Source organism: Accipiter gentilis, chromosome 9 (genome assembly GCF_929443795.1).
Source record: "Accipiter gentilis chromosome 9, bAccGen1.1, whole genome shotgun sequence".
NCBI lineage: Eukaryota > Metazoa > Chordata > Aves > Accipitriformes > Accipitridae > Astur > Astur gentilis.
The window spans coordinates 12,006,213-12,029,756 of record NC_064888.1 but is presented as its reverse complement, the minus strand read 5'-3'; the positions used below and the strand labels follow the sequence as shown (position 1 = coordinate 12,029,756).

The window sequence follows — 23,544 nt, the reverse complement described above, 5'->3', positions numbered from 1 at the left end:
GCTCCACACTCTTCTGAAAAATTACCAAACTACACCTGTGAGCATGACATTCTTTTTTAAGGCAGTGCTTTTCTAGTAGTGCATCCTTAGTTTTCTGTTCCACAAGTATTTTAGGAAATACTGCTTACAGAACGTTAACATAGTGGATTTGATGAGCGTTTGCTGCCTATGCACACTTGCTGTACGACACGATCTCCATGGAGTACTTTTTCACTCTACACAGAGCGTGCCATTAATTAAAGTCTCAAAAGGTGCGTGTACAATGTACGTGGGTGGATGCAACTGCTTTGTATGAGCTAGCGCCTGTGGAAGTAGGAGCATGTGGAAGCCACGGTGTCACGGTCTGCACTATGCTCACTTCATGGAACTTCTCCGCTGAGCATGTTTCCTCCCCGGAGCGGATGTAAAGGCCGGGGACCGTGCAACCACCGTGAGTACGAGAACAGAGCCGCCGTCAGCGCAAGGGGCTCGTCTCCCCTGGGCGAGGCTGCCCGCCGCTGCCTGGCTCAACAAAGTTTTAATGGAGTCGACGTAGGGCTGGTTCAGTGCCCGCCGCGTTCCCAAACCCCTCAGGACGGGGCTGACCTTTGCTCGGGCCGGGGCTGCCCCGGGAGACCCCGGGCCCGGCGCGGGGCCCCTCTCTTCCAGCCGCGGCCTGGGCCGAGGCCGGGCGCCGTCGGGGCCGGGCCGGGCCCCGCTGCCCGCCACCCCCCCACAACCCCGCCCCGCGCCTTCAGAACCGCAGCGGCGGCATGTCGTCGTCCCCCCCCCGCCGGGGGCGCGGGCCCGAGCGGAGGCCGCCGCGGCGAGGCGGCCGGCGGGTCCCGCCGCGCCGTCCCGGCCCGCTCCTGAGCGGTGGGGGGCCCCCGCGGGCCCAACGCGGCGCGGGCCCGGCCGCCGGCTCCCGCGGGCCGCGCCGGGGTCCTGGCGGGGCCCCGTGCCGGCAGGGCCGCCCGCCGCTCGCCCCTCGCCCCCCACCGCCGCCGCCACGCAGCCGGGCCGCGAACTACCGCTCCCAGCGGGCGCCGCGCGGGGCGGGCCGGCGTCAGCGGGGCGCGCGGCGGCGGGCGCGGGCGCGTGCGCGGCGGCGGCGGCGCGGTCGGTTGAGTAAGGCGGGGTGCGATTGGCTGCGGGCGGCGGCCCGGGCGTGGGACGCGCAGTGACGGAAGGAGCGGGGCAAATGGCGGAGAGATGGTCCCGGGCCCCGTCCCGAGAGCGGCGATAATCCCGGCGCGGAGGAAGCGGCGCCGGAGGAGGCGGCGCCGGGGGCCCTAACGCCCGCGCCACCCCGGGAGGGTGCCGCCGCCGCCGCCGCCGCCGGGCGAGGGGCGGAGGTGTCCCGTCGGCAGAGCGCCGTTCGCAGGCGGCAGATCGGCGGCCAGAAGCCGCGGCGAGAGCCACATCCGCGGCGCCGCCCGGAACGCGCCCGGCCCGCGCCCGGGCCCGGGCCCCGTCGCCCGCCCGCCCGCTGCCGCCACGACCGACGCCGAGGTAGGTGCCGGGCCGGGAGGCGGCCGCCCGGCGCCCGAGGCCTGTGCGGGCCGCGGAGCAAGGCCCGGCGCCCCGGCGGGCAGGAGCTCGCCGGCCGCTGCCCCCCGGCCGCTGCCCCCGGCGCCGTCCCGCTTCCGGGGCCGCCGCGGCCGCCCCCAGGGGTCTGGGGGACCAGCCGCGACCGCGGCCGCCCCCGGCCCGCCGGGAAGTTTTCGGGGCGGGAGTCGCGGGACTTTGCTCGGGGGTGAAGTGCGGGCCGGGGCCGGGGCCGGGGCCGGGCCTGGGGCGGGGGGTTCGGGGGGGGCCGTGCGGCCTGCGAGGCCGGTGGGTGCCGGCGGGCTCCGCCGTTGGCCGCGGGCCGCCCCGCAGCCCGGGGACTTGTGTAATGGGGGTTGGTTTTTCTGCGGGGTGGGGGGAGGGGGCTGGGGAGGAAGGGAAATGACATCAGAAATCGCCAGGCGTGCACGGTGGGGTGACCCGGTTCCGCTAGCACCCCCCCTCCCGCCGCAGGGGGAGGGAGGAAAAAAGAAACTGTCACCGTGGGATTTCATCAGCTTCTTCTGCCTCCGCGCCTTTAACCTATTTTTCTTTCCTTTGATTATGTAAGAGGAACGGTGTCGAGAGGAGCAACGAGCAGGGATGGCTGATGGGCTTTCTGGGGAGTTACCGGGTTTTTTATGCCTAGCTGCTCCGCCGAGTCAGCGCTGGGAAATGCGGGAGGATTACGTTTCGGGTTTTTGCTTGTATTTACGTTCCTTGCACTGCTCCAAATATTGCAGCACGATGCAGGAGAGGCAGGCAGGGAGTGGGAACAGAGTGAAACGGACCAAGTTTTTTATTTCACACTGAGTGAAAAGCAGGAGAGAATTGCAAGCAAAGACTAAACATCCTGGTCCGTTGATGTTCTCCTGGAAGGGGGTACTTGGGGATTTCCTTATCTTTAATCTCAGTCAAAGATACGGGTCTATAGCGTAGTTTATTTCTCTTTTCCTGATGCTCATCTTTCAGCCTGATTGCATCATATTGAATATTTATTTGAGTTTTGACGTTTTGTTTCAAAACTCCTTATGAGACGATCATAATTTTTAAACTTATAAATAGGAAAATGCAGACTGAGGAGATCTCATTTCTGAAAATGAAGTCCTCTTGACTGCAGGAATTTTCTCTTTAAAACTGCAAGTCACAAGTCATAATTTAAATCTGCCGTTATTTTTGCAGGCACTGGAAAGGTAGTGTTGAAAAGACTTACTTGAGTCAGGGCTTAGGGGAGGAAAATGCTGGTGGTGAGTGAAGTGATCTTTTTTTTTTTTTTTTTTTTTTCTGGAATACTTGGGTTGAAATGTTAACATCTCAGTTTCTCTTTAGTTTCTATAGCTCTAAAAACTGGCCCTTCTGTTAAAAAATATTTTGGTTACTGTTATAAATATTTTGAAGCATCAGCAAAATAAAACTAGTAAGTTGGATTTGTTTTGCTGTCTGTTTTCTAAAATGTGCGGGGAAGTTTTAGTTTCACTGTTGGATGGATAATAGGAAGTTAGAGCTATTTACAGGGGAGCAAAAAAAGGAAAAGTTTGGCAGCAATGTGTTTGGAGCAGCGCAGAGGAGGCTCATGACACTGCGGGGAAAAGAGGATGGAGGTGGGGTTAAAGAGTAACGTCTACTAGGAGCGACCAGAAGCAGTCTGCAGAATGGTGTTTCATGGCAGAATTCTGGTCAGTAAATAAACACATGCCTTTACCATCCATCTGCTAAACTGCTGGGGAGAAGCGTTTCTCAAAGTGGTTGTTCCTGTGTCTCTTCTGCATTGCAACACCATCTGTCTGGTAAACTTCTGAAGTTCAAATTTCATACTTTTAATTCACTTAAAATTTGCCCAAACGTAGATGACCCGATGAATTGCTTGGTTCATGTGATAAGAGAAGGTTGGCCTGGTCTGATAAAGGGAGACTATTATTAGTGAGACAGTCTTGCTAGAGCAAAGTGATAGAATGACATTTCTGGAAACCAGTCTGGCGATATTGGCAGAAGCTAGTCTAGCACTTCAGGTTCAGAAACTGCAAGTGCCGAGATAGAAACTAAAATATGGAAGAAAGACAGTGTGCCCCGTATTCAGGGGAATAAGAATAAAAACAGTTGTCTCGAACAAATAGATCATGTGATAAGTTTATTAACGATGATTTCAAGTGCTGTTTTTCATATCCTTTACTATATATGAAGGCAGTTGACACTTTGAAAGTTGGATTTCTTTGATTCTATAGCTGAAATAAATGCTTCCCCTTTGTTAACACAGACTTTTCTCCAGTATGGAGTGTAATTTCGGAGAGGAAAATGGACTTGATTAGATTCAGACTGGCTATAAAGAATGCCAATTTCCTATTCATGTTTGGGGGGAAAAAAAAAAAAGAACAGAGGAGAAATGCTGGTTTACAGAACAGATATGATAATTTTGTTTTTATGTTGTCATTTGTCCAGTAGTTGAAATATTTGTTTTGGGAAAAAGAAACAAAGTGGTCTGTCTTCCTCCTCGAGTTAAACAAAAGTAGGAATAGAACACATGCAGGGAACTGTTTAAATGTGTTCCTGTTTAATCTGTTCGTATTTAAACTTTATTCTTCTAAGAGAGCAAACTGTGAATCAGGCTACAGTTGTAACAGCCAGTAAAAAGTAATGGTTTATGCTGGTCTGCATAAGGTGTCCTCCATGTTCTTAGAAATGGATTGAGAAGTGTCTTTTTGTTCCTGTCCCTTGATCAATCAGATTTACTCATGGGGGACTGCTATGCACCAGTCTTGACCATGACTGTGCAGATGGCATAAACCACATCATACTACCAAATAATATGCCTGCTAAGTAAGTCTGAGTGTGCGAGAAGAACATAGGGTGAAGTTGTCATCGTTATTTATGATTAATTAGTGTTTAGAATATCTATAGCAACTTGAAATATTTTGACAGTTTTTTCTTATTTAACTACAAAGAGTCTTTTTAAAGCCTTACTGTGTTATTGGACTCTAGCAGAGAGCTGCATGTTCAGATGTGGTGAAAATATTGTTTAGTTTTCTGCTGATGTTTCATGAAAGCAGTGCCATCTATACTCGAAAATGTAAAATTAGAGCAAAGCAATACCAAAAATAATGTATTAATAGCAGATTTTTCTTAAGGATCCATTGTGCCATTGTTTTATAAATGTGCAAATAACTGAATTTTGAGTTAAGTTGATAGATTGCTTATTGCAGAAACTTTTGACTTAATGATATTCACATGTAAATGAGTTGGTCTGTAGAAAGAAGCAGGTGATGTATCTGTTGCTCCTGTGAAACTTACGTGCCTCGTGCTTTTAGGCCCAATGAAGAGTGGAAATGCAATAATTTGTACTAAAAAGTTGGTGAATTTGTTTCTTCTCTCTTTTCCAACAGAGAATATGAAACAGGAGCCAAAATGACATCCCGATTTGGAAAGACCTACAGCCGGAAAGGGGGAAACGGCAGTTCCAAGTTTGACGAAGTGTTTTCCAACAAACGGACCACCCTTAGTACGAAATGGGGAGAAACCACCTTCATGGCCAAATTAGGACAGAAGAGGCCCAGTGTCAAACCAGATATTTCTGAAGTTCCTAAAAAACCCAAAGTCGAAGATGAGGTAACAGAGGATCCATTTGGATTTGACAGTGATGAAGAATCTCTTCCTGTGTCTTCAAAGAATTTGTCACAGGCTAAAAGCTCGTCTCAGCTGGAACCCGGTGAAGCTGCTCAGTCTGAGGACTTCAGTCCTCTACTTGAACCTAACAGCAGAATTAATCAGCCAGACGGTGGAGAAAACGTTGCATCCAGCAAGTGCATAACTTTTGACAATACTGTTCCTCTCTCAAAAGAAAAGAGCACAAGCAAAAATGTGGAAGATGGAGAATGCAAAGGCAGCAGTGCTAAACTTGTAACTGCAGGTACGTTTACACAGCTGTCCAGATAGTTCTGTTATCCTCTTGATTTTTACTAATCTACATTTAGACTCGGTGTTTTCAGGGGTCAGTTAAATGTTCTAATAAAACTGTGGGTTAATTAATTCTTAATTGTAATAAATTGTAAAGGGTACTCTATTTAACTAAAAACACCAGGAAGCATTCTGCATTTTACATATTCGTCTCAGATCCTTGGCACTCTCATCCTTATGTCTGCAAATTGAGATACAGTGCTTTAGCTTCAGCGTAGTCTGTTAGTCTACCTTGAATAGAATGGAATAATAATCTTCCTTTTCTAAAGCTCAGTGTGTTTGTGTTTTGTTGTTTGTTTTTTTTTTTTGTTTTTTTTTAACGTATTGTGGAGAGTGTTGAGTCAGTAATAGAATGCTTTATTCTGAAGTTGCTGGCTTCAATTTAGTGTGGGTACATGGTTACTACCATGCAGTTACAGATACAGCTTACAACCTGCCTTATTTAATTCCTTGGATGGAAAAAGTAGTTTTCTGAACTTCAGTTGCACAAAGGTAGGTTATTTTTTTTAATTAGCACATCTTTATCAATGTGTACATAAAAAGCTTCAGACCTATGAAACAGAATGTCAAACTTCTTTTAGAGGCTGTTTTCAGGCTCTGAAGTGTTTGTAAGATATCTTAATGCTTTTGAGAGGAAATTCACAAACCCCATGGAGCTGAACATCGCTGTAATTTTGTTCAAGTCGTTCTTAGACAAGATCAGATGTTGTTATATCTCATTGGAAGTTTTCATATAATGGGCTGATTAAACTACAGCTTCTAAAATTGGGCAGAAGATCACGTTAGATGAACCTTGATGAAGATGACACCTACCAACTTGCTCTGGGTTATCATAATCAACTTTAATGAGAAGAACTTACGTCAATTTGAATTCCCAGATATAGTTAACTCTAGGATCAGAAATTTGAGTGGACTTGTTCAGTTGTAATACAAGTGGACAAGATGATACTGAATAGTGGAAGATATTCATAGTTCAGTTATTTGTAAGATAACTTTATTAGTGATATAATACAAGAAAAAACAAGAAATGTTGATTTGAACTGTAGTTTGACAGACACGTTGGTGGGATGTGTAGTTGTCTTGATCTTACTCTTATTTTTGCTGCTGATATATTCTTGTTTTCGTGTGGTTTTTCTGCAGTTTATCTGTAAGTATGATCCACCTTCAGTCTGGAAATACAATTATGTTTTGCTAAGTTTGAATACAGTTTTCATAAGAGAGTGAATAGATTCATCCCCTAATATTTGCAAGGAGAAGAAATAGTAATGAGTTTCCTTGGTTGTTAATGAGAGATAGTAGCAGAGCAGGTTTTACAGTGAAACGGTTTCCATGTAGAAAAGCTTTGTTAGAACAGTATTTTTCAGGTTGGAAAAGAAAACATGAGAGCTGTGGGGAGAAAATGTGGGGAGAAAATTTTCAAAGCTCTATTTTCATAGAGCTTTGAAAATTCATAGTGCATGAAAGGCCAAGAGGAACAGACTTCAGTAGTTTCATTGGTGCTTCCTGGTTCCAGTATTGTGGAAAATAATAAAATACAATATTTAGCGCAGAAAAACTTTTTAATTCTATGCTTATTTAAATTCTAGAAGTCCTTGTTAGACAATACTTATATATACCATAAACATATACAGCTCTGAAAGGAAGGAAGCTGATGAATCTTTGGATAAGTCCATCAGTGGCTGTTGATTGTGGTGGTTGTCTGGATGCAGAGGGGGGAGTTACTTAAACAACAGTTTACTGAAGGAATTCTGTTCTTGCATGCTTTCCCAAAGTATTTGTTACTGACTGCAATTCAGCCAGAAGTAGTGAAGGACAAGGTGGATCTTAATCTGACGATACTGTTCTTTCAGAATCTATGCCATTCTGTTTACACCTTGTCAAGTGAAGATAAAAACCCGTTTCATAGCTTTCTTCAGAGATTAAATTCAACTGAGAATGATTCTTTGTGAAACATCCTAGGAGGGTCTTTAAGTAAGAGTACGGAAACCAAGACTAGTTTTGGTGATCATGTTTATTTTGGACAGTTAGTGTAAGTGAAACTTGGATGGTTTAAGTAGCTATTATGCTTGTGTGTAGACTGATCCAAAATAAATAAAAATTCTCTGAGTATGTCACTCAGAACACTGAGCAATTAGAGATAGTTGCATAGTCAGCCAGTATAAATGTAGGTACTTCAAAGGCTTCTTTGTTATATTGACTGTCAAATAAAGTTTGATAGTATAAGGCTATCTTTAAGAACTGGAGAGAGTTAATTCTATTGATTTGGGGGGTGGGGGTATGGGGGAAGAGGGAACTTAGGGGAGAAAAACTGAGTAACAATAAAAAGGTTGTTTCTTGTTGTGTGGTCTCCTCAGGTATAGTGTATATACTTCTACAGCTTACGTGTCCTCGCCTTCCCCATAATAATTTTCCACTTCCTGGTGACTCTTGAACTCCACCAGCTTCAACCAGATCTGTTCAAAGGGCTTATAGATCCTTAAGACAGCAAGCTCTACTATTTCTGAAGAGGAGAGAAAGCCGGGGGTGGGGAGTGGGGAAAAGGCAAGCAGATAGAACAATATTAATACTCCCAGTGTGAGAGACACTGCAATGTGAGCTCAACCTTAACCCACATACAACAGTGTATCTCTAGGTATAGGAAACTAGGCTATATTGGTACCGATGTTCGTCAAAGTGCTTGTTAACTTGTTTTAAGTGCAATTTGCTAGTCCTTGTCCTGATACTGACTAGACAGTGCATGAATTAAGGTGTCAAGACTTCCTGATAGCATGTGCCATCATTGTACCTTAAATATTATCCTAGGTGAAATAAGGTTAAGAATTAGAATAAGGAGAAAACTGTGACTTAACGTGGCTATGGGCAAGCTGAGAACTACAGTTTAGCCAGCTGACTGTGCTCCAAATGTATTATCCTGCCTCAATGTCCATTTCTTTGGACAGTAAAATGAAGGTGATGCAATATCAGTTAATTTTAACTAATGTTTGGTATTAAAAAGCAGTCCATTTGGGCGGTTGTTTTAATAGTTGTGCAACTGTGTAACACAATTGAGGATCTGCATCTTTTATTTAAAATGTTATGATTTACTGGTCTCTTTTTTTTTTTGTTCTGTTTTTTTCTTTTTAATAGCCTTCAGCTAGTGCTTCTAGCAATCTCATTTTAAAGGCTTTGAGAAGCTCTTAATGTGGAAGGCTTCTCATAATCTTACCCTAATGTTGCTTGATCAAGACTTAATACTGTCGGAAGAATGTTCATGAGTAATCCTGTATGTAATAGGTAATTTACAGATAGTAGGAGTTCAGGTAAATTAGAAATAGCAAAAGATTATTCAGTATTAATAGTTAGGTTCCTTTTGTTAAGGTAGGAGGACTTGGTAGCTAGAAAGTAAGTCATGTAATTGGAAAAATATTATACTGGTAATTCATATCACAGAAAAATGCAACAACTTAGTAGTTAGACAGTGAGCTGCTTTTGTGAGAGAGTCTTACAGTAGGATAAGGTGAAGAACCACCAAGCAATATTTATTTGGATTTCTGAATCATCTTGGTGGGGTTTTGTTTATTTGTTTTTTAAACTGTTAAGCTTATTCTGTAAGGCATAAACCCAAACAGTATTTCACACTAAATGCACCTGTACAGGAGCTTTAATACAGAAACACAGCCTTGCAGAGCAAACTGTGAGGTGCTAATTTTAAAAAAAATTTTCTAATAACTTTGTTCTCAGAATATTTATGTTAGCTTCTGTGTCAAAATTAACATTGTACGATTTTTTCAGATGAAAATTTAAGTCAAAGTTTGATGAATTTTAAAAGATTGTATGGCATTTCATAATTATATTTAGCATATGAATATGTTTCAAATTGGGTAACTATTTTCCCTACTCTGGCTATTTCAGTTTAGGGAAATACTACTGGCATTCTTGTGTGTGAGTTTGCGTTTTGACTCTGGATGTTGTGATCACCTGCTGTCCTTCACTTGTGTGCCACAGTGCAGAGCTCTGTAACTCAAGCCTTTGGAGGGTCTAGTCCAAGATGCTGATGCTGTTCATCAGAAAAGGCACTTTGGTTGAGAGGTGTCTCAAGTGGTTGGATGATGTCTCTCATCTTTGCACACATCATGTACCTGTTTATGGATGTGGTGGGTTGACCCTGGCTGGATATCAGGTGCCCACCAAAGCTGCTCTATCACTCCCCTCCTCAGCTAGACAGGGGAGAGAAAATGTAACAAAAGGCTTGTCAGTCGAGATAAGGACAGGGAGAGATCACTTGGCCAATTACCATCATGGGCAAAACAGACTCAACTTAGGGAAAATTAACGTAATTTATTGCCAGTGAAACCAGAGTAGGGTCATGAGAAATAAATCTTAAAACACGTTCCCCTCACCTCTCTCTTCTTCCCGGGCACAGCTTCACTCCTGAATTCTCTACCTCTTCCCCCGCCAGCGGCGCAGGGAGACAGGGGAATGGGGGCTGCGGTCAGTTCATCACACGTTGTCTCTGCCGCTCCTTCCTCCTCAGGGGGAGGACGCCTCACACTCTTCCCCCTGCTCCAACGTGGGGTCCCTTCCATGGGAGACAGTCCTCCAAGAACTTCTCCAACGTGGGTGCTTCCAACAGGCTGCAGTTCTTCATGAACTGCTCCAGCATGTGTCCCCTGTGGGGTCACAAGTCCTGCCAGAAAACCTGCTCCAGCGTGAGCTCCTCTCTCCACGGGGCCACAGGTCCTGCCAGGAGCCTGCTCCAGCGCGGGCTTCCTACGGGGTCACAGCCTCCTTCAGGCACCCACCTGCTCCGGCGTGGGGTCCTCCCCGGGCTGCTGGTGGAGATCTGCTCCACCGTGGACCTCCCTGGGCTGCAGGGGGACAGCCTGCCTCACCAGGGTCTTCACCACGGGCTGCAGAGGAATCTCTGCTCCGGCACCTGGAGCATCTCCTCCCCCTCCTTCACTGACCTGGGGGGCAGCAGGGCTGTTTCTCTCACATCTTCTTACTCCTCTCTCCAGCTGCAGTTTCTGTCCCACAGCAGCTTTTTTCCCCTTCTTAAGTACGTTTTCCCAGAGGCACTACCACCGTTGCTGATATGCTCAGCCTTGGCCAGCGGCAGGTCCGTCTTGGAGCCGGCTGGCATTGGCTCTGTCGGACATGGGGGAAGCTTCTAGCAGCTTCTCACAGAAGCCATCCCTGTAGCCCCCCCACTACCAAACCCTTGCCATGCAAATCCAATGCAGTGGACTATGAAATAATATTACTTATTTACATTAATCCGAAGTTAAAATATTGGTTAAAAGCATCATTAAATACCTGAGAAATATTTTAATTGGGCATGGATTAAGACTGATTTGTTTTAATGCCTATGAGTTTATTTCTTGAAAGTGTATTTTGCTTGCTGTGGAGAAATAGAAAAATAGAATGGCTTAAAATGTCTTTTCAAAATACAGAGCAGTGTAGGAGTAGTATTCCTTTCTGCTGTGTTGGGATCTTGTACAGATCTTGTGGTTATTGTCTTGGCAGTGCCCTTTGAGGCTTTATAAAATTAAAAGGACAAATTATTGCATGTAAAGTATTTGTGATACTTGATTATTTTTTTTTCCCCCCTCCTAATGTTCAGAGTAATTCTGAAAATAGCTATTCTGCATCTTGTCATTTGTTACTATGTACTGGTATTCAAACAAGTCTTTGTTCTGGAAGTAGTTTTGCTCTTCGTGCTGTAAGGAAAAATTTGCCTGGTGTTTGCTATTCAGTTCTTTTGTGTTTCTAGGTAGTTCTTAATGCCTTCATTTTTCACTTGGGGCTCATGCACGTATCAGTTGCAAATCAAAATGGCAAATGCAATCCTTCTTAATAACTTGTGCTTATGCAAGGCAGGAGTGAAGGGATACAACCGTGCTTAACTGCTTCATGACCCAATATGGAGAAACTAGTTGGGTTTAGTTGCTTGAAAAGTATACTGAGTGAATAGAGTAATTTGCAGAAAATGGTTGCCCTGAAAAGAAGATAGTTCCAAGTCATCAGGCCTGTTCCTGACAGACTATCCTGATAGCACCTTAGTGAATCTGTCTGCAAAGCCTCTGCATCCTGATTATGTGGGTGGGGGAGCCCTATCTTTAGAGTTAAGTTTCAACTTCTCAAATGCAAGTTTGTTACATAATTACATTTGACAAGGAGATTGGCCAGGGTATTCCTTTCAAATTGTTTTAGCTTCTATTTTGTGTTTAACTGTGATATGGGCATTTAAGATAATAGTTAGGTCTAAGTAATCTTACCTTTCTTCCTCTGCAGAGTCGTTGAGTGCAATTTATTTACCTCTTGAGGAAGAATTTCAGTTTAGTCATTTTCTGCCTAAAAATGGAGCAAAAAGTTGGAGGAAACTGAATGAGGTCTGAGCACTTGGCTGTCTTGGGACACAGCTGACAGCACCCATGATTAAAAAGAACTGCAGCTGTGCTCTGGCTGGCTCAAAGTGTTAAGAAACTGATAGCAGAGAAGGGGAAAGGTCTGCCAGAAAATATGTATGCCAGTAGAATTTCAGTGTTATGAGGTTTGTGTAGATGGGAGTAGTTATGCTGGGTATATAGGTAGCTGGGGTTTATCCACAAGTCCTCTCTTCAGTTGTTTTTTGTTATGTTTCCCCCTCTTTAAGATACCTCTTTTGCCCTTACACGACACAGAATTTTCTTGCTGTGTCAGTAGCCCAGGCTCAAACTAGCGTGATAATTGTTGTCAATTGTTTTTTGCTTTGGTATTACTCTGATACTTCTTTGAAGATTTGATTTTTTGGGTTTTTTTCTTAGATGTTTTTCAAAAACATGAAATGACTGAAATTCTGTTTAAATTTCAGTATTGATATTGGTTTGCTAAAATCACAATACAGCAAAAAGACCGCAGTATTTAGGAAGGAATCTTCTGATTTCTGCAACATTTTTCCTAATGACAGGGAAATGCATACTATATATGTCTATGTACAAACCACACAAACTGTTTTTCCCTCAATCTATAACTCCCCTTTCCCAAACAACAGTGAGATTCTCAATACCTTTTTTGGAATCTAGTTCTAAAATAATTCTTTCCTTATGGACTTCTACAGTGAACAGTTAGTTTTTAAAATGTCAAACTATTGACTGCTTCTTAATTTCTTTCATGTTTAAAAAGTTGAAATAACTTTGCATTCAAAACAGTTAGTCAGTGCTTCTCCCAGGTAACAAGTGATAGGATGAGGGGAAAATGGCCTCAGGTTGCACCAGGGGAAGTTTAGATTGGGTATTAGGAAAAATTTCTTCACCAAAAGGGTTGTCAAGCATTGGAACAGGCTGCTCAGGGAAGTGGTGGAGTGACTGTCCCTGGAAGTATTTGAAAGATGTGTATGTGTGGTGCTTAGGGACATGGTTTAGTGGTGGACCTGGCAGTGGTAGGTTAACATTTGGACTTGATGGTCTTAAAGGTCTTTTCCAAACTAAATGATTCTATGATTCTAAGAAAAACAAACAAACAAACAAAAGAACAACTCTTAATGTGCATACCTCTTAAGTGGGCCAAAGCATGCAGGAAAGAAAAAAGTTGATAAGCTATTTCAGGTTCAAACTGTTGAGATGTCACTAACTGTATGGAAAATGTTTTTCAAGTTCAAACTTAGCTCATATTTTCTTTTAAGAAACTGCTACTGTATTCAGTAAAGGGTTTCAACATATTTGAGTAGTGTCTGAATTCAGACTGACTTAGCCTAAGGATACATTTGTTTTGACAGTTGTTAGCGCTGCTGTGTTATAATATGCTCCAGTACTTTTTTCATACGGGCTTGCACTACGAAAGTCAGTGAAAACAAGCTTTTTTGGCATGTGCCAGCCCCTTGTGTTGCCCATGACACTTAGTCTTATTTTCCCTGCAAGGAAGAAGTAGTTAGCTTTCTGGATCAGCTTTCTCCTGCTGCTCTGAGCAGAAGATGCCCTTCTGAGCTATCAGTGAGGAAGAATGTGTCTGTTTCATTGGACTTACCATCAGAGGTGAACATATGTTACAGCTAGTTCAGGCTCTGACAACTCTTATATTACACCGAGTGTAGTCTCTCTTCTGACCATTGGATTTGATGTTGCACAATTTCTCGTCTCTTCAGGACCATTTTATTTTTAGATTTCCAGCCAAGTAGTCTTGCTTGTGGTGTTGTAGAGTTCTTCAAATTTAATTCTTTGCTGGAAAACAAAAAATAGTTTTCTTTCTGCAGGAAGAGGTTTTAGTATTGTTTACTAAAACTGCAATTTGTCCTTCGTTTGAGAGTGTTGTGGACTTTGCATGCAAGTTGGTTGTGGGCATTGATAACATGCTGCATGATGTGTTACATTGGGTTTTTACATAACATCAGTGTTCGTAGAGTCACATTATAATTTATATTGTTATGAATGTGGATAGATACAGATGTGAGGCAATGTTAAAAAAAGTCACGTGTGTTTTGTAAGTGTATACTCACCAGAAGAAAAACAGACTTTAAATTAGGTTTCAGAATGTTGTAGAAGAGTCTTGAGCAAGATTAGAAAGAAGAGTGAAGGAGGAATGATAGTTATTCCAGCTGTGAAAGACAAGCTGTGAAACTATAGATGTAACTTGGACAAAAATACTTACCTGGGACAACAAAAAGGGTTGAAGTGCAAGGGAAGTTATAGGGGTTTAATTTGATAGAAATCGAGAGGCTGGATATAGCCGATGACAGGCAACCTAGGTTAGTTTTTAGCTATATTTTAATTGGGGGGAGAAAATGCCTTTAGTAATGAAGGAGTAAATTAGTAACTTTGGGATTTGGTGTTTTTCCCTGAATTTTTGCTGGGAAGGCAGCTGTGCTGAACATGGCACTATGTGTGGTTTGGCCAGGTAAATGTGTATAGATTGGTATGAAGGTGGTATTGAGATACGCAGTGACTTCAGATACAATGAAAGATCAGTGATCAGGCAGAACAATGATTGCTAGCTGAAAAAGTAGAAGAGGGGAAAAGCAGCTAGACTATTACTTCAAAACCCAACATCTTCCCATACCATTGAAAATTATGTCTAAGATCAAGACAAGTGATTAGCTCTGTGAATATTTTCTGTGCAAGAGGGAAGGTGGTCATGTCAGCCTGCACCCCTGTGAAAGGCTTCCATTTCCATTGAAATATGAGGATTTAAAAAAAAAAAAAAAAAAAAAGGCAGTACAGTGGCTGACAGGAGGTATCGCTTTTGCACCAGTGTAAGACAACCTTTCAGAATGCCTGCTGGTAGCATGTTTTCGCAGTGGAAAAACATCTACAAGGAATTACTACTACAGGGGTCCAAGGTGAGAGGCAATAATGTGGTGGTTGGGGTTCAGTCTTTCACAGGGTAGAGTCACAGCATGGCAGGGTGTTGTGCTAGCAGCAGCAGCACATCTTATTAAAGATGCTGAACACTGTGTTGCCAAACTGAAAGGCTGCACCTAGGTGATTTGAGAGAAGAAAAGGTGTCTTCTGTCTCAGAAACTATATGTTTAGAAGAATAGCTACTCTAACTGAAATGAAGAAATGTAATGTGATTGAGAACTTTTGTACGTAGTCTTAATGAATAATAAATTCAAACTTTTCATATAAATTGCCTTAGAGTTTTGATATTCAGAGCACTGGAAAGGAAACAAGAAAAGCAAACTATTCTGAAGGATGTGATGGCAGTAAATTAAATCTCATCACTTCAGGGTTTTCTGTGGAATTCTTCTGCAAAAGAAGAAGCCACTTAAAACATCTGCAAAGAGGCAAATGGTGTCTATCCAACCCGCATGCAAACTTGTTGGGAACTCGGAACTCATTTTGATTCAAAGAGCGTAAAGAACCATAATTACTTAAGAATTTGTAATCATAGCTATGGATGTGGTAGTTCTATAATTTTAGCTATTTTAGTGATTGTCACCCGTGAAACTGGTCTCGAGAGTCTAATCTTCTGAGGCTCTCGCGCTTCTTATCTTATGTTTATGCCTGCTAACAGGCACTGCTTTTTGAGATCTTATGGCCATCAATGGATAATGACAGATCTAAGTAAATTTTGCCATTTCTTAGAATTGTGTATTTTATATCCATAAGCTTTTCTCTGTGTTTCCCAGCTGTTCAATCATAGGCAGAAAATGGTTCAAAGGATTTCAGTCTGTAACCTTTTTTCCTCACCAACCAAAACATTTCATTTCCAATGTAGAGTAGAAGAGAGAAACTGTAATGAAACGCATTTTCTTATTTGGAGAAAAGCATGGCTTCTCTGCAGTTGCTGGTTTTCTGTCCAAACCAGAGAAGACACTGTGTGTATGTCTCATTTGGGCTTTCTTCCCAGAAATGAGGAATGTGATACAAGCACCTGGTAAAGATTCATGTTTTCCTTTAGCTTGGTCAGCTTCAAGTTGTAAAGTAATGTGATGTAGCTTTATGCTTGGGAACATTGGTGAGGGTGTAATGGAGCGGTAAGAAATGTTGCCGAGTGTTCAGGAACATCAGGCAGAGCTGTAGCTCGTAATGAGCTTAACAAACTGTTTCCTACATCCTGTGTCAGTGGTCTGTTCATGAGCTGTAGCCTGTTAATGTATGTGCCCTCTGTAGCTGGAGGGATCTGAAGGCCCTGGATACACTTTTTTGTTGTTTGTTTAATCTTACTGCCTTCTTTTCCTTGATGTTTCGTTTTCTTGCTTTTACATCTGTCGTAGTAGTCAGGTGTCTATTTGAAGAGAAATAAAGAGTGAATATAAAATTTGTATCATGCCACCTGCCTGCCCTTTTAAAGATTTAATTGCTTCTGACTAACTTTAATATTATCTATACATTCACAATGAATTCTGTGAATTTTTGTGGCTAATACTGAAGGAAACCTAGCTTAAGTTTGTAGATTTGTTTCCTGTGTATAGTAAATCAATCATTCTCCTTTTGGTGTTAAAATGGAGGCTTCTACAGCTAGTTAACCAGCAGTGAAGGAACATAAGGTCTCATGCTACAAAAGCTGTAGAAAGCAATATGTCTTTTGTTTGTAGCTTGGAGGATGCTTTGGTTAGCATTCATCAAGAATTGCTAGAAATGAGAGAAAACTAACCTGGAGTTCAAGTTAGTAGGGCTAACATTTAATACTGGCAATTCTCCCATGAATAAATAGAAGAAATAAGCATTTATTTTCTGTATGTGATAATATTTTGACATGTTAGCATGTTTTCTTAGCATACCAAGGCTAATACTGACTGTCCTTTTGTTTTCTTCAATTTCCTAATAACATTTTACTTGATCAAAACTGGTTAACAAACCTTGAGTGGTAAGGAGAGATTTCAAAGATACAGTGCTATTTCAAGTGTCATGAAAAATGGTGGAGTGAAAAACTGAGTTGAATTGATTCATCTGTTCCCTTCTCTCTCTCTTGTCTGCATGCTGGTAAGGAAAATGCGGTTATAACTGGGTCCCTAATCCATTTGAAAAGGCAGCAGCAAGCTGGCTAGCCAGCATATGTTGCTGTGCATGATCTGCAGTGTGTGCTGTCTCCTGCCCAGTCAAACAGGTTGGCATTGAGGAGGCTGTGGGGGGGGTGGGGGGGTGGTGTTGAGTTGTGGGGCAAAGAGCTTTGTTCTGTGAGCCCCAAATCTGTTGGGGACAGAAATATACGTTGAGACATTGTTCTCACAGCCTGAGAGAGTGCTCTGTGCTACAAGTAACTTAAAAATAGCAAGTAAGGTTCTGCAGCTCTTATCACTGAATTGTTAACAAAAGCATAGTGTTTGACTTTAGGTAATTAGCGTTAGACTGTTAATGATGATTTGATTTTTATGGAGCTGAAGATGGTGTTTTCAGACTTAGAGCCAAGTGACTTAGTCTCGTAAGTTAGATGGAAATGAAATTGAAATGGGGACGAGGCTGGAGGATATGTTTCTTGATGGTTGGTTTGGATTATGGTTTGGGGTTTTTTTGTTTTTTTTTTTGTTTTTTTTTTTTTTTTTTTGCCAAGAAGAGTATTTGGCTTCCTAAAGGATTTTTTTCCCCTTCACTTTGTTTTGGATTCCATCTTGGTATATGCTGTACCCTAAGGATAGGGGTATGAAACTGTTAATTCTTGCAGCTGTGGCAGTTGATGGGGAGAGGGTTATCTTTTCTCCAAACTTCAGTGTTTCCTCTTGAAGTAAGAAGGCTCTGTCAAACGTCTTATATCCTGTGAGAAATGATAACAATTGTTTCTGTGGCTTCCCCTTTCTGCATTGACCTGCTCACTGCTTTTAGGCCCTGCCTGGAGCAGTTTTTGACCAAGTTTGAGTTAATGCAACGGTAAATGCCATTATGGTGAGCCTTGAGGAGGAGTGAGGATGGCTCTTGTAATGTGTACCCAAATGCTAAAAATGTAATGCAAGGTGATCAGTCAGTCATATCAATATAGTTTCATTACTGTAAATATTCTAGTGCGTCATCAGTGATGATATTAGAAAATACCAGTTTGAGCTGTCTAAAAAAATTCTCTGGGGAATCTGTGAAGCTGTCCAGGCAAACAGATAAGTAGGTCTACTTTGAGAAAATAGAGCAATTCTGGCAAGATATGTAACAAATCCTGGAAGAACACTTCAGGCTCTGGGGACCACTTGCGCAACCTCTTAAGCTCCTGCCCTCCCCACCCGCCACCCTGACATTTACTTTCTCCTCCCTTCTCCCCACGTACTTACCGGTAGTTTCTAGTATTCTCTACCTGTATCTCCTTTCAAAATTGCCAGTAGGAAAACTTTGCGTTAATTACACATTGAACTGTTTCTCATATTAGGCGTCTTCTCTGGGCCACTCTGGACTCCTGGCCTGTTGTAGCTACAGGCAATACAGCTGGTTTTTGTCTGTTCCTTTTGGTCTCTTCATGCTTATTTCTAGGTCCTGGGATCATGGTCACTTGTTCCACAGAAAGCTGCCTTGTATTTACAGATAATGTTGGTCAGTGGCTGTCACAGCTGTCTGTTGCTTGTACCAGTAACTTCCCCTTATGTGTACTTGTCATTACCAGAGGTAAGAAAGAAGTAATAAATGTGTTCCACGCCACTCCAGGCAGTGGGGGACAGGCAAAGATCAGGTTTAGAATTACTCATGTTTTTGCATTTTTAAAACCTGTATGCATTTGTCTCTGTGTTTCTTTGCCATTTTGTATACAATATAAAGTGACTGGAATCACTTAGCCAATTGTGGAGATAATTTGCCATATGTCTCTTTATTGGTTCTTCTAGCAATTTCTTTTTCTTATTTCATCATCAATCCAGAAGTCAAGTTTTTTGAGCCAGGTGAGTAGAGAGTTTCCTCAGAGTCCCCTTTTTACGTTCACTGCCTGCAGTAGAAGGCAGCTTGAATTAGTCCCAGAGGTCCTGCTCAACTGGTCTAGCATGGCTTTTGCTCTGGAAAAAATTATTGGCCTTCACTTTTTTGTTCTTTAGGACAATATGTAGCTAAGGAATGAAGGTAAGAAGCATATTGGAAGTTGTCTTTCTATCTTCAATTAGTAACTTACATGGTTTTCTTCATAACATTCAATTTAAAACATTTATTTTATGGATGGCGTACAATTAAAAAAAAAGAAGGTGGTTTTTTTTCACTCTGGTAGTTTCTGAAAGCCTTGCAATTTTTCTTAGACCTTTAACCATCTCAACAAGTCTGTAATTTTATGGTGTCTTTTATTGTTACTGTGATTGAACTAAATGGTTTTTGGGTGGGGAGATATTCCTTCCTTTACTCATTATAGTACAATGAAGAAATAGTAATGCTTCTGAGGGCTATTTGGGGGGTGCGTTTTCAGGTAGACATTAGTTTCTTAAGAAAAACGTTTTAAAAACAAGGGTGAGATGTGTTATGGGTACTTAATGAAAAAATAAAGTTGAAATCTGAGACATCTTAATGTCAAAATTAGCAGAGATCACCAGCTGAAGGATTTAGTTGTCTTATCTCTAAAAAAAAAAATAAATCAATTTCTCTTAAAAATATTATGTCTAGAATTGCATTCTTCCTTTTGTACATGATCTTAAAAATGAAAAGGCAAGAGATAGTCCCACTATGGCTACTCGTGGTAGCCACAAAGCATTTTATGTTGTGTTCGATATGTAGAATAGCATTGGTTCCATCTAATAAGTGAGTGCTTATACTAAATACGTATTTTTTAAAAAAGATATGAACAGAATATTCTCTTTATACCCATCTAGTCTAAATGATACAGTAAGATGATATAGTAAGTCCAGACGTGCATTTTTTTATGTTTAAAGGTTCATTACTGAAAAAGCAAAGGTTTATTACTGAAGAAGGAGTGGGATTTTGAGAACTCTGTTACATTCCCACTGTTTGAATGTTTTCCTATATCTAGAGGAGTGTAAACTATTATCTGTATATAAACTGAGTATCTTGCAGTGTACAAACTTGAATTTTGCTCTATTGGTCATCTTGAAAAGGTTACTTGGGACAATAATAGTCATAATCACTTAAATATAGCTTTGCAAAGTTCGGTCGTGTGCATCTCTGTGTGTGTGAAAACATCTCAATGTGTTTGGTGGGAAAGAGTAGAAGTTTCACTGTTTGTTTTTCTTTTAATTCATCAGCAATACTTAAGGCATCCCTGTCTTGCTAGTGAAATAAACTAGAGCATAACATGAAGCAAGAGGTATGTATAAATGTGTGGGTGTTCATCAGTTAATGTTTAATTTAGACCTGCCAGTCATTTAGATTAGTTCTCATACTCTGGTAATTAAGTTCTAGAGATTTAAACAGAAAACAAGTCATGATTACTACAGAAGATTGTTATGGTTCTTAGGAATATTGTGTTAGTACCTGGAAATAAAAAAAAAAAAAAAAAAAAAGACTCTCTGGTGGATTATATAGTTGTATGTTATTGCTGATCTCAAATTACTTGGGAGAGTTATTCTGGTATTTGACCCCCAAAAGAGCCTAACTGCAGTTAAAATTGGGAGGAGAAATTACATGGCTCTTTTGAACTGCAGAATATCTAATAATTCAAAATTAGTTCTTTTTTTTTCATTTTCTCTGTGCTTTCTGTATCTGTAAATAAAATTATATGTTTCCTACAGTCATGCTAGCTTCTGCTATAATAGTACAGATAAATATAGTAATTTTTAAAATCAAGGTTATCAGAATTGCTGGTGTTGTACACCTTTGGGCAATTAGCAAGCGATTTGCAGTAATTTCTGGTATAGAAACTTTAGTCTGACAGTTATTGACCCACTGACGAGATGAAAACAGTGACTTGACAAAGTATCCTTCGAGGAAGTGTTCTTCTAAATGTCACTGCTCGGTTTTCCACTAATGCATTACGATGATCCAGTTTTAATGCCAAACTTTCTACCTGGTTTACAGTAAATGGTTTACTGGTTACATTTCCCATCAGACTTGCTTGTTATTGGAGATGGAAAAACCTCCCTGGTGCAGTTACCAAGACTTCTGAAGTACTGGGTAGTTTTAAAATTTTGGTGTCTGATAGATGTAAAATGAAGGGGGAGGTTAACTACCATTTACTTGCTGTTTAAGAGTGACTTTGTATGCTGTAATAAATCGTTACATCTCATTTCTCACTCTCAGCTAATATTTTGTTGATACTTGTAGAGTCTTTGCAGACACAACTCAGAATTTTGAGTTGCTTGTGCACATACTGAAAATGATGCATAGCTTATACAAAGGCAACAGAAGTCCTACTGTGGTACAGAAAGAGCTCTTAGTGATGAGTGTTTGGCATCTAAGATCATTTTTTGGAAGTGTAGTAAACCAAGCATCAATAAAGCTGTTTGACTGGGGTAGAATGGATTTGTTATTTATTAGTCAGCTGAGCTGACTGGAGAAGGTGATTTTACTCACGTTTACAGATGAAGAGAAACAAGGAATTCAAGGCTGGAAGGACTAGATGTATGGTGCTATTGCCTTAACCCAGTCTGATCAAATTTTACTAATATCCAGGTGTACTAATGACTTGAAGTACCAATGTGGTTTTGATTGTTCTCTTAGGGACAGTAGAGACTGGCATTGAGGAATTAGTAACTAGCTCGGTTTCCTCAGTTTTGTACTAGGGACTGTTGGGAATGAGCATGAGGAGAAGAGCAGGCAGACTAGGTAAGTGTGGAACTGGAGATGAGAATAGGAGCCACTCTGGGAAGAAAAAAATAACAACCTCAGTGCAGCAAGTCCAGAAAAATTGAAATTGAGAAAATAGATGTGAAGAAGGATTGTTCTTGTCATGATGCATATGTCAACTGCTGCTCCAGTCTGTCTAAATAAGGCTGCTGCAATAAAAGAGTAGAAAGTTTTGTTCCCTGAGTAGGTCGCAGTTGACTAGGTGGGACTGTGTTGCTTGCTCAGAGTCCTACAAATATTAGGCTAATTTTAGTGCATTCTAAAATATTCTAGAACAATTTGTAGAATAGTTTTTCAGTGTCTGTAGCTACATCATCAACATTAACTAAAATTCACTAATAATGAAAATATCTGTTTGGATTTATTATTACTTGGTGAAATATCTAATGCATGCTAGAAAAACGTTTTTAAAATGAAAACAGCACTGTCATTGATACAAGTGTCATAAGGATCATCTTTCTTACAAAGACCTAGTAGACAATGGCTTCAGCTCTTGGTTATTGACAGAATAACTTCCTGGCAAGGGACAAAGAAGGTAAAGTGGTTTCAACAACTAAATACTGCTTCAGAACTGATGAATGAACAGAAGAATTCAGGGAGTATGTTTTAGATGAAGTGATCTTAAGTTAAAGACTTAAATATGCACTCTCTGAATATCTTTGCTTTTTGTGTATTAAAAATCTGGAGTTTTAAAAGAGAACATATGTGAAGGTATTTATTGGAGGGTAGTCATGATTTTTGTGATGTGCTAGTAGCGGAGTGTGGGGAAAAATAAAACCACAACCAAAACCCGAAGAACCAAAAACAAACAAAAACCCCCAACAAACAAACTACCAAAAAACCCCACCAAACTTTTTCAGAATAGTTGATTAACATTTCTTTGCAGACAGATTCCTTGGTAATTTTTTCCATTAATTTTTTGTCAATGCTACTGGTTTGTATGAGCTGTATGTATTTTTATATATCTTTGGCCTCTTCAGTCTGTTTTCCAGGCTTGATGTGTTGATCATCTTTTCTGCTTGAGAGCACAGACTGTAGCCGAGATGATAATTCAAGCTAAGACAATGTAAAATTAAATTTCAGCTTTTTTCATCTCAAAACAGATTCCTGAATTGACTCTTGGGTTGTAATGTGCACATGCACACATGTATTCTATTCCTTCCCTGGGAAGATGAGATTTGATTTGGTCCTGGTATGAAATGTGGCTCTTTAAAATCCCAGACTTCCTTAGGACAGGAAAACCATTCCCTTTCCAGATACGCATACTGAAACTTCTTCCTAACAATTCAATATTGTTTAGTAAGCCAAGGCGGGCATATTTTAAATGTACTTATTTTAAATGTTGCTCAGACTTTATTAATTCAAGTAAATGTGCACTCAGATATGGAACAGTAGTAGTGAGGCTGCAAATTAGTGTATTTTAGCGAGAAAGTCTGAAAATTTTTTGAGTTTAATTTGCTGGTTTTCATGCCTAAGTGTTATGGTAGTCTTCAGTTACACAATAATATCAAACATATGGAGGGAAAAAGGAACATATTGTATGCTGTCAAACTCACTCTTTGATTACAGAAAGATTAATTTTGGTTGGGCCTCTTGGATTATCACAAGCATGAGATTGAAATGGGAGTAACAAGATTTGTTGTATAGCATATAGATACTGAAAAGGATTAAGCAAGAGTCCATCACTGAGATGGCTAGGACTGATGTTCTTTGTGGAATTTAGTTTTCCATTTCATATATTCCGTGAAGAGCTTTTTTTTATATCTAGCTGAGTATGTAAACTTCTGTGACAGACCTCAGCTGGACCCTAGTTTGAGAGATATTACTTGTCCTGTCTCCCTGAGGAATTTCAACGAGGATTAAACCAATTTTCCTGCAAAACTTGTCTTTGTAGTAATTTTTTTAACTAGAATTTTCTGCTTGTCCCTTAAAGTTCTTTTATAAACCATATGTGCAAGGATGGCATTTAGATGATACCGTT

At 41.3% G+C, this 23,544-nt stretch overlaps 1 protein-coding gene across 3 annotated transcripts in view; it reads left to right on the top strand.

Moving 5' to 3' along the window:
• Window positions 1-416: 416 nt before the first annotated feature.
• Window positions 417-23,544, top strand: part of WAPL (WAPL cohesin release factor) — a 76,547-nt gene continuing 53,419 nt past the window's right edge. Inside the window, exons 1-2 of one of the 3 annotated variants that reach the window (XM_049810083.1) lie at window positions 417-430; window positions 4,905-5,428. In XM_049810083.1, the coding sequence (XP_049666040.1) occupies window positions 4,927-5,428 (502 nt within the window). In that variant the 5' untranslated portion in view covers window positions 417-430; window positions 4,905-4,926. Of the gene's footprint in view, window positions 431-1,433; window positions 1,492-4,904; window positions 5,429-23,544 lie in introns of those variants that run through there. The other 2 variants (XM_049810082.1, XM_049810084.1) reach the window with 2 other exon arrangements.